We start from the raw sequence: 10,447 nt of genomic DNA, 5'->3' as shown, positions 1-10,447 counted from the left end.
AGGTCAGCCTCAGGGAGGAGTACCCATGATGAGGACACAGTGGTGGACACAACATGTGCAGCATAACTGAGAACAGTGACTGATGCACCACAACACACAGCATGGTAATGGGCCCCAGGTCATTCTTCAGGGAGGAGGCTCCATGATGAGGGACAGGGTGGGACACAACATGTGCATAACTGGGGAGAACAGTGACTGATGCACCACAGCAATGATGCTCCCTAAGACTACACTTCCTTACCTGGAAGTCCTGAAGCTTTCCACGGAGGAGAATGGACCAAAACCTTGACATTGTGGGAGTGCATCTTGTGCAAATACTTCCTTGAAGGCGTCACCATGGACGGTGAGGGGTGAGCCAGTCCCCCGTCACTACCCCATCACCCAGTCACTGACAGTTTGGTCCGTGGTGAGGAATATCACGTAGCCTGAAACAAACAAATTGCCTCAATAATCTTTTTTTAACCGGGTGTGGCTCAGGACAGGCAAAAATTTGTGGCTTTTACCGTGTAGCAGCAACGGGCCTAATTTTTGCTATGATATAAGCCCCCAAAATAGATGATGGCAACGATCACAAATGCATTGATATATTATAAAATGGTTTGCCTGGAGGATTTTCTCTTTTTTACGTCACGCTTATTGCGCCGGTAGGCTTTTCCCGGTGGGTCCTGATGCACGGCCTGGGCAGTGCTTAGTGGCCTCAGAACATGATCCCTGCAGCTACTGCTGGGTGCTGCCCATAGCTCCAGTAGGTTTTGGAGGGGCTTTGATGACCCCAGCCCAGTAGTGGCTCAGGCAAATTGTATTTATAGTGGCTGACAAGATGTATGGTCTTTAAGCCTGCCTGGCCCACGCTGCCCACCACCATGACCCAAGTCACCGTTTATCATTATATATCCAGGCTCTTTTCCGCGTCAGTGAAGGTGTTCCCTTAACGTAGTCTAGTGCCATCACTGTGGTTTCTGGCACTGACTTTTTTTATTTTTATAATTCTAAGATGCCATCCGTACCCATCAGCTCACCTGTGATCCTGGTCCTCTCTGTCCTTTCACAAAGTATTTGAGGCGGTTGACAGAGATGAAAATTATGATGTAATCTATCTTGATTTTAGTAGTTTGACAAATGGTATGTTCCTCACCAACGACTGTTGCTTAAATTACGGGCTCACGGAGTAGAGGGTAAGTTTGAACTGGGTCAAGGCGTGGCTTAGCAATAGGGAAGCAAGAGTGCAACCAATGGTAAAAAGATCTGATCTGACTGGGGATGTGTACGAGGGGTCCCAAGGTTCGGTATTAGGGTCCACTTTTGTTTATTATTTATATCAATGACTTAGACACAGGAATTAGTAGTGATTAGTAATTTGCCATGCAGATGATACCAAGATCGGTAGAGTAATTTGAGTCGGATCAGACGCTAGTATTCTCCAAGGTGAACTCCAGATTATAAGATGACTGGGCGGATAAATGGCAGATGGAGTTCAATGTAGGGAAGTGCAGTATTCTGAGTGTAGGCAGGAAACAACCCCTCACATAACTATTGCTTAAATGACAATCTCATAAGTAGGTCTGGGTGTAGAGAGGGATTTAGATGTCTTAGTGAGCTCTGATCTCCGTCCAAGGGCACAATGCATTCAAGCTAGAAATCGAGCTAATAGGGTACTGGGATTTATTTCAAGGAGCGTAGCAACAGAAGCCCTGAAGTCTTCCTCAAACTATATATTTAGCATTAGTTAGACCTCATCTTGACTATGGTTCTAGTTCTGGTCACCCCACTATAGAATGGATATCAAAATGTTAGAATGGTGAAAGGAGGATGACTAAGATGATCTAGGGTTGAGAAACTTGCACATGAGGAAAGACTCAAACAGTTAAACTTGCATTCACCAGAAAAAGGCGAAGGGTGTGGAGACATGATCGAGGTTTATAAATGGATGAAGGGCTTTAATAAGGGAGACATTCATAAGGTTTGTTGGTAAGAGAACCGGTAGGACACGAAGCAACGGGTTTAAACTGATAAATTCAGATTCAACAGGACATAGGCAAAATTGGTTTACTAATAGGTGGTGGATGAGTGGAATAGGCTTAGCAGAAATTTATGTGGTGAGCCAACACAATTGTCAGCATTCAAAAAATAGACTAGATAAATTCATGGAAGCGATATTAGGTGGGGTTAGATACACGGGAGCTTAGTCAAAGGAGCTGGTTCTGTACAGGCCTCACCTGGCCCTGGCAGACCTCCTGCTCTATGTTCTAAGTGTGTGGGAAAAAGTGTGATTTTGGCACACCAAAACTTCAAAGTTCCCTTATCATGCATTTATATATATATATATATATATATATATATATATATATATATATATATATATATATATATATATATATATATATATATATATATATATATATATAATATATATATATATATATATATATATATATATATATATATATATATATATATATATATATATATATATATATATATATATATATATATATATATATATATATATATATATATCCTGGTGAGTGATCCAAAAGTTTCATAGGTTACTAAGTTAAGTTTAGGCCTGTAAGTTCTGAGCACAGTCATGATCCAGATACATACTTGTTCAGTACTTGTTTGTAGTTGGTACAGGAGCAGGTTTAGGACAGATAGAGTTGTGAAGTTGTTTCTATGACAGAATATTATATTATTACCATACAGAAGAATAACTACTTTATTCTGTTACGGTTTGGTTACAAACCTTGGTTGCTATTATGATACGTTTGGCCCAAGAAGTTAGTAAAGACTAGAGGAGGCTGATTTTTTACCTAGTAAAAACATGTCAAGTTGGCGCAACATTTTAGCGCAGGAGGATATAATAATGTAGGAATCTTTTTTATACTATGAAGAGAATAAATGAATCATTGCACATGAATAGGTTGTTTTACTTTATCATCTTTGAGCACATCATTTTACCTAATGGAATATTTTACTCAGAAAATACAAATAAAATCAATGATTTAATCATGTGATTAAATCAATTTGATTAAATCACCCAACCCTGCTAGTGTTTCTAATACCATTATGTAAGGTCTATTTTTAAACATTTGCAAAGGTCAATGAAAAATCAATATCTCAAACACTAATAATAGCTCACCCTATGAGTCATAATTTCTCTGTGCCTCTTATCACAGCAAGGATTCAGCTGTGCAGGATTTCCTTGAGAAGTGTTGCAGGACTGAGAGTGAATATTTACTGAAAGAAGAACGAAGGCTTCCAGCACTGTGGTCTCACCCTGATGGTCTTCACAGCAAAACTCACAATTGATGGCTTGAGGCTGTCAATGAGGGCAGGTCACATCCGTGGCGTTGACGTAGCGGCTGGAGGATGAGGACGAGAAGGTGGTGCAGCTGTTGTACTGCAGGAGTCAAAGGTCAGTATTAACAGGGAGTCAGGTGGCAAGGACGGAGGGAAAACATAAGAAAGGTCACTGGATGAAGGACTTTTTGCTTGTGAAATGAGACATGAATGACAGGAGGATAGGCGTGTGAGGGAGTGCTTGCAGAAAAGAGGATGTGTAAGTGAAGGATAGGATGTATGAGGGAGGATATGAGGTATATAAGGACTGTTTTGCAGGAAAAAAAGGATGCATGAGTTATGAATAAGGATGTGTGAGGTGGATGGTGAGGTGAATAAGGGAGTTTGCTGGGACGAGAGTATGAGTGCAATGGATAAGGATATGGAGAGAGGAAGATATGAGGTGAATGAGGCTGTCTGTAGAGGGAGAAGGATGCCCACGAATAAGGATGTGGAGAGTGGATATGAGGCGAATAAGGAGTGTAGCAGGGAAACAAGAATGTGTAATGGTGAATAAGTTCTTTGACGAATGACTAGCTTTTCCGCTGCTGTGTTGATGCAAGTGGCAAGTCTGTGACACAGTGCACAAAGAACATGAGATAAAACATATTTTCCAGGTGATGACTGCCTCCTGAAGCAGCCCAGCAACACTACCCAAACTGACCTCTTTGACCTCCCATTCTTCATGCTTGTGTTTGGAACGCAGCTAGTGGTTAGGTGGCCTTTTAATTGTTGTTTAATTTGTTTACCTGAGTTGCCTCCCTTGAATACTTTTTACTCAGAAAAATATAAAATAATGATTTAATCATGTGATTAAATCAATTTGATTAAATCATTGCCAACCTACAAAGGTTTCCTTAATACCATTATGTAAGGTTCATTTTTTGGCATTTGCAAAAGGTCAATGAAAAATCAATATCTCAAACAACAATACCACCCTATGAGTCATAATTTCTCTGTGCCTCATCACAGCAAGGATTCAGCTGTGCACGGATTTCCCTTGGAGAAGTGTTGCAGGACTGAGTGAATATTTACTGAAAGAAGAACGAAGGCTTCCAGCACTGTGGTCTCACCCTGATGGTCTTCACAGCAAACTCACACTGTTGATGGCTTGAGGCTGTCAATGAGGCAGGTCACATCCGTGGCGTTGACGAAGCGGCTGGAGGATGAGGACGAGAAGGTGGTGCAGCTGTTGTACTGCAGGAGTCAAAGGTCAGTATTAACAGGGAGTCAGGTACAAGGACGGAGGGAAAACATAAGAAAGGTCACTGGATGAAGGATGGCTTGTGAAATGAGACATGAATGACAGAGGATAGAAAGGAGGGGTGAGGGAGTGCTTGCAGGAAAGAGGATGTAAGTGAAGGATAAGGATGTGAGGGAGGATATGAGGTGTATAAGGACTGTTTGCAGGAAAAGAGGATGCATGAGTTATGGATAAGGATGTGAGGTGGACGTGAGGTGAATAAGGGAGTTTGCTGGGACGAGAGTATGAGTAAGTAATGGATAAGGATATAGAGAGGAAGATAGGAGGTGAATGAGGGCTGTCTGTAGGAGGGAGAAGGATGCAAGTTACGAATAAGGATGGGAGAGGTGGATATGAGGCGAATAAGGTGTGTGCAGGGAAACAAGAATGTAAGTGGTGAATAAGTTCCCTTGACGAATGACTAATCTTTCCGCTGCTGTGTTGATGCAAGTGGCAAGTCGTGACACAGTGCACAAAGAACATGAGATAAAACATATATTTTCCAGCTGATGACTGCCTCCCTGAAGCAGCCCAGCAACACTACCCAAAACTGACCTCTTTGACCTCCCATTCTTCATGCTTGTGTTTGGAACGGCATCTAGTGGCCTTTAATTGTTGTTTAATTTGTTTACCATGAGTTGCCTCCTTGAAAAAATAATAATAATAATAATAATAATAATAATAAAAAAATAAATAAATAAATCACCTGGTTCTGGCTCAGCATGGTGTCCGCCCACTGCAGCACCACGGTGAAGGGCGTCAGCACCACGGCCTTCACCCACACCGCCGGGTCCAGCGTGGGTGCCACCACCTCCTCCTCCTCTGGCTGGGTGCGGACTTGCTGGTACACCGGTTGCCCGTCACCCACGTTGTTGAAGGCTCGCAGGCTTATCACAAACTCCATGTTGGGTTCTGAGGAGACGGAGAACTTGTTATGGACCTAATCGTAACAATACAACAATTTTTTCACGACCCTTAACCCGTCCGCTGCGATTGGCACGGATTTTGCCTTCACTGGTAGCCTGGTAACATAGTCCCAGGTCTTTCTCTCTCTGTCTGTGGTGGATAGTGGAGTGTTTCCCATGTGGTATTGGCATGCTGGATATCCCCTCCCAAGGTGCAGGACTACACTTTTCTTCACTGAATTGTAGCCACGGACACTTTTTGTTCCATTCCTGTAGCTTGGCGAGGTCTGCTGCTAGGAAATCCGTAGTCAAGGGGTTAAACTGGGCAGAACAGATAACAAATAAGATAGACTAACAGACAACAGGTAGAATAACAGGTAGAAAGACAGATAACAGGCCACGGATAACCAATGAATAACCTGACTAACATTATGACTACCCAGGAAATATCTGAGAGTTCAGGGCAGACAGAGGAATGAGCCTGAACGATGATGAGTCTGAAAATGGCAACTCAGAATACCACCTCCTTTCCCTCAATAATTGCTCTCATGGTCCAGGGTCTTCACAATATGGAGAGCTAACTTTTATGATGGTGTGTAAATACTTTTCTGTGTGTGTTTGTGTGTGTGTGTGTGTGTGTGAAATGTTAACAGATTCAATAAATGTTTAACTATGATCTACTTAACAAGATCTCTACCTTCACTTTACTTTGCTTAAATGAAAACTTGTTATGGACTCCATCATCATTTTTTTTTGGGGGGGTGAATGTAATGTTAACTCCAGACTCAATAAATGGTTAACTATGATATCATTTAACCCATTGACTGTGGATTTCCTACCAGAAGACCTCACCAAGCTATAGAAATGGATCAAAATGTTTCTACTAAAATTCAGTGAAGAAAATGTAAAGTCCTGCACCTTGGGAGGGGATATCCAGCACACCAATACCACATGGGAAACACTCCACTATCCACCAGAGAGGCAGAGAAAGGTTACCAGACTAACAGTGAAGGCAAATCCGTGCCAATCGCATTTGACGGGCTAACAAAATCTTTACCTTCTCTTGGCTCAACACAAATGTAGAAGTGGCTAATTCAAAATCCCTGTCTTGTGGAGAATCACACTGCAGGTCTGCATACTACTTGGCCAGAAAATGGAGAATTAGTCACAAATGATCATCTTACACACCCAGCTTATCAATGATGTAACCGTGCTGCTTGCTGTCCACGATCTTGGAGCAGATGTCCGCCACGCCTCAGTCCCAGGCAATGGTGTAGCCGCACAGCATCACATTGTGCTGTGCGGGGGGCTGCCAGCACACCCTGATGTGGTCAGTCAGCGCCACGGCTGTAATGGACCACAAGACACTACAGATAACACAGTGACTCCACCATCATGATCACTATGTAGGTTTTATCATGGCTTCCAAACATGAATATTTTGTACCATGAAAACAAAATTATACAAATGTATTGTACCTGTAAGTTATCCTAAATTCTATACACAACACATATATTAGGTTTATACTGTTTGTTGGGAATTAAGAATGTAAGTGATGGATAAGGAGGTAGGAGGTAGGAGGGACAATTTGAAGGGGACAGAGGATGTAAATCACAACACTGAGGGAAACACTCACCCTTCAGACCAACTGGCTTGTCTGGGACCCTGTTTTCATGGAGGTCATTGGTGAGGTCCCCGCCAGGGTGGACTGAGTGTATGGGCAGTGCCGTTGACCGTGAGTGCTGCAAGATGGAAATGGAAAATGAAAATGAGGAGCTGTTAGCATATTCTCGACATGGAAAAACTCCACTTACATTAAAATTTACTGTTGAAATGAAATGGGAAAAGTATATTTGTCCCCTTGAATGTGCATTTCCTAGCAGAAGACCTCATCAAGCTACAGGAGTGGAACAAAAAGTGGCTGCTACAATTCAATGAAGAAAATGCAGTCCTGCACCTTGGGAGAGGATATACAGCACACCAATACCACATGGGAAACACTCCACTATCCACCACAGAGACAGAGAAAGACATGAAACTATATATATGATACTAGGCTAACAGTGAAATCCAAACCCGTGCCAACCACAGCGGACGGGTTAACAGACTAAGTTCCCTCCAGTGAGGTATATTCAGAGTTCCAGTCCGTGGGTTTTAGGTCACAGGGTCCACCTGGCTTGAACTATTTTTTTCAATTATTGTAAATTCCGTTTCTCTGGGGCTTGTGGCAATTACACTTCAGTACAATGAGTGACACTGTTGTTAACAAAAATGTAGCAGACCATTCTCGTCGTTTTATTTATTGGTAAACGAGAGGAAATAAATGACCGGTGCAAGGTTCTCCTCTTCAAAATTCTTTTCTGCATGAAATTCAGGCTGTGGAACAAGCAGAAGTGAACTCTTCAGAAAAATTCTGTTTGTATTTCAGTATTTGCTGAGTGCCTGCTTTGGGTGCATCAGTCGCATTTGACGGAATTCATCAAAAACATTAGGTGTCAAGCATCTCGATAACCCCACCCCCCAACACAAGGGGGCCAGGTGTTTGGGTCCACTTCCAGAATATTACGCCCACCCTCAAATGACTGCTGCATTTTGTCTGGGGTGGTTCAAGACCTTGGGTGGATGCCTGCTGTGAAAAGGGTGGTCAGGTCTGTGGTCATGGCTTTCAAGCCCTGTGGTTGTTGGCGGTGCGTTACACAGGAAGCCAAAGCCAGTGTCCCCCATTGAGATCAAACAGTGGATGCTATGAGATGCTTGATGCCCTAATGTTTTGATAAATCTGACAAATGCGAAACTGATGCACCAAAGCAGGTACTCAGCAAAACTGTAATAGAAATAGATTTTATTAAAAAGTTCAGTTTTGCTTGATTTTGCAAGGCTTTCATGCTGGTGTCCTAATTATTACAGAAAAAGCTTGAATCTTGGAGCTCATTCTCTGCTTCCAAACACCAGTGTTGCCGCAACAGTGGTGGACAGCACAGCGACATCTTTCTGCCAGGAGGTATTCCTCACAACACCGGCAAGTGTAGTGGGCCACTGCTTCCATGTCCCGTCCTGCGCTGCATATTTCTGCTCCCCGCACTGCCTGCCCAATAAGCCTAAACTAACCAAACCTAACTTGCCCTAACCTACCTAAAGAGGGGCCTTCACCCCCCTCAACCCCCCTTCTACTTGCAGCGTCAAGGCAATCCGGCAGTGTGTTGTGTGGACACTGAACACTTCATACAGCACCAAGGTGTTGGGCTGTGAGGCGGCTGACCCTCTGGAACACCCTGGCCTTGACCTCAGGGACTAGCACTTCAGCAACCCAGTCGGTACCACCACAAGACTGACCCTGACCATAACCTGACCTCACTGCCTTCCCCGGTGACCCTGACCCCACACTTTGACCTTCCACATAAACTCAGAATAACCCAAACTACCTGCCCCGTCCATGGACCTCCATAGGGCACGGAGGGTAGACGACCGGGGCTTACATGTCAACGCCTACACGCCCCGCCACGGCACCGCTACAAGGCCGGGAGCACGAGGATAACAAGGGGGGGCACGTGGATAGCAGGGATAACAAGGGGCACCCTCACCAGATTCTTTCAACTCAACACTCACCGACTGCGGGGCCACTCCTACAAGCTGAGTAAACCAGACCATTGGCGAACCACAATGAAGGGAAACTGGTTTGCCATTAGAGTTATAGACCCGTGGAATAAGCTCTCAGCCCCACTATCCATTCATAGGTAAGCATTCATAGGTAAGCACGGAGCACAGCGTCTCTTCCTCTTCTTCTTCTTCTTGGGTGGTTTTATGGGGCTAGTTAGGCTGTGGGGCCACAGCCTCTAGAGCCCCGTCAGTGGTAGTTGGTATCAGGTTTTTGTTTGTCGTTCTGTCACCAGGGTGGAGTTAGATTCTGTCGAGTTGCCCCGACTTCTGCAGGAAGGTTTGCGTACACTTGAGGACTTGGAAGGCTGTGTTGGGGTTGAGGGTGTCGCTGCCCAGCAGGTCCTCTAGGGTTGGCCTGTGGATGTGGAGGCTGGTCAAGACGCGTCCCTTCCTCTCTCCCCCGCGCGAGGTAAACAAACACTGAACAGCTGATGGCTGGGATTATTGTACAACGTTGCCAGATTGTCGTACTCAGTTTCTCATATTTCCCAATTTCCATCCCAAAAACTGTTTCCTGGGTCACAATAACGATATTTATTTGTAGTTATTGTTGAAATGGTTTATTATTCTTGTTTCCTGGTGATATTTATGCGGGAGAAGCTGGTAAATGTAATGCTCCGAGTACGACAATCTGGAAACGATGCTGGGATAACTTGCCTTCATCATCTCGCCCTCGTGCATGTACCGGTTTTCGACGCTTAACCATTGCCAAAACACATCAGGAATCAACGCTTTTAGTGATAACTATATCTGAGTCTCGTTACTGGGGGCCAGAGACAGGTTTTGGGTGGGAGATCGGCAAATATAACAGGCTGAGTGTAACGAGCTGGCAGCTTCACGCCCGTGTGACTCGCCAGCGATACGAAATTGTCGTACTTGGAACATTGTACTTCCCTTATATTATAGTTGTCTATCTATGATGTGTAAATTTATCTATTATTCATTTGTATTCGTCTAGTTGCTAAACTCGTGTGCTCCAGTTAAACTGTTAATTGACTCTCCTTGCTGACATCATCCCGGTAAATATAAGTGCTGCATTCAACTGACACTATTTTTCAAGCACCTTCCTCACCACAAAACTGTTCTTGTTTCCTCTAATGACTGACTCACTGACTGCTTGATTAACTGACTGACTGACTGGTTGACTAATTGACTGACTAGCTGAATGACTGCCTGACTGACTGACTGACTGAATGAATGATGGATTGACTGTCTGACGGACTGACCGATTGCCTGACAGACAAACTGGTTGACTGACTGACTGAATGAATGAATGAGATTGATCGACTGATAGAAGGTTTAC

General features: G+C 43.8%; 1 protein-coding gene across 1 annotated transcript; it reads right to left on the bottom strand.

Annotated features, from left to right (window-relative positions):
• Window positions 1–4,402: 4,402 nt before the first annotated feature.
• LOC126995874 (neogenin-like) lies at window positions 4,403–9,558 on the bottom strand. The gene is made up of 4 exons (XM_050855773.1): window positions 9,094–9,558; window positions 7,124–7,229; window positions 5,289–5,494; window positions 4,403–4,536 (listed from the first exon to the last, which is right to left on the bottom strand). The coding sequence occupies exons 1-4, from the start codon at window positions 9,133–9,135 to the stop codon at window positions 4,435–4,437; spliced, it is 456 nt and encodes a 151-aa protein (XP_050711730.1). The 5' UTR covers window positions 9,136–9,558; the 3' UTR covers window positions 4,403–4,434.
• Window positions 9,559–10,447: the final 889 nt, after the last annotated feature.

Source organism: Eriocheir sinensis, chromosome 1 (genome assembly GCF_024679095.1).
Source record: "Eriocheir sinensis breed Jianghai 21 chromosome 1, ASM2467909v1, whole genome shotgun sequence".
Taxonomy (NCBI): domain Eukaryota; kingdom Metazoa; phylum Arthropoda; class Malacostraca; order Decapoda; family Varunidae; genus Eriocheir; species Eriocheir sinensis.
The sequence above is the reverse complement of the archived record's forward strand: the minus strand, read 5'-3'. Positions and strand labels throughout refer to the sequence as shown.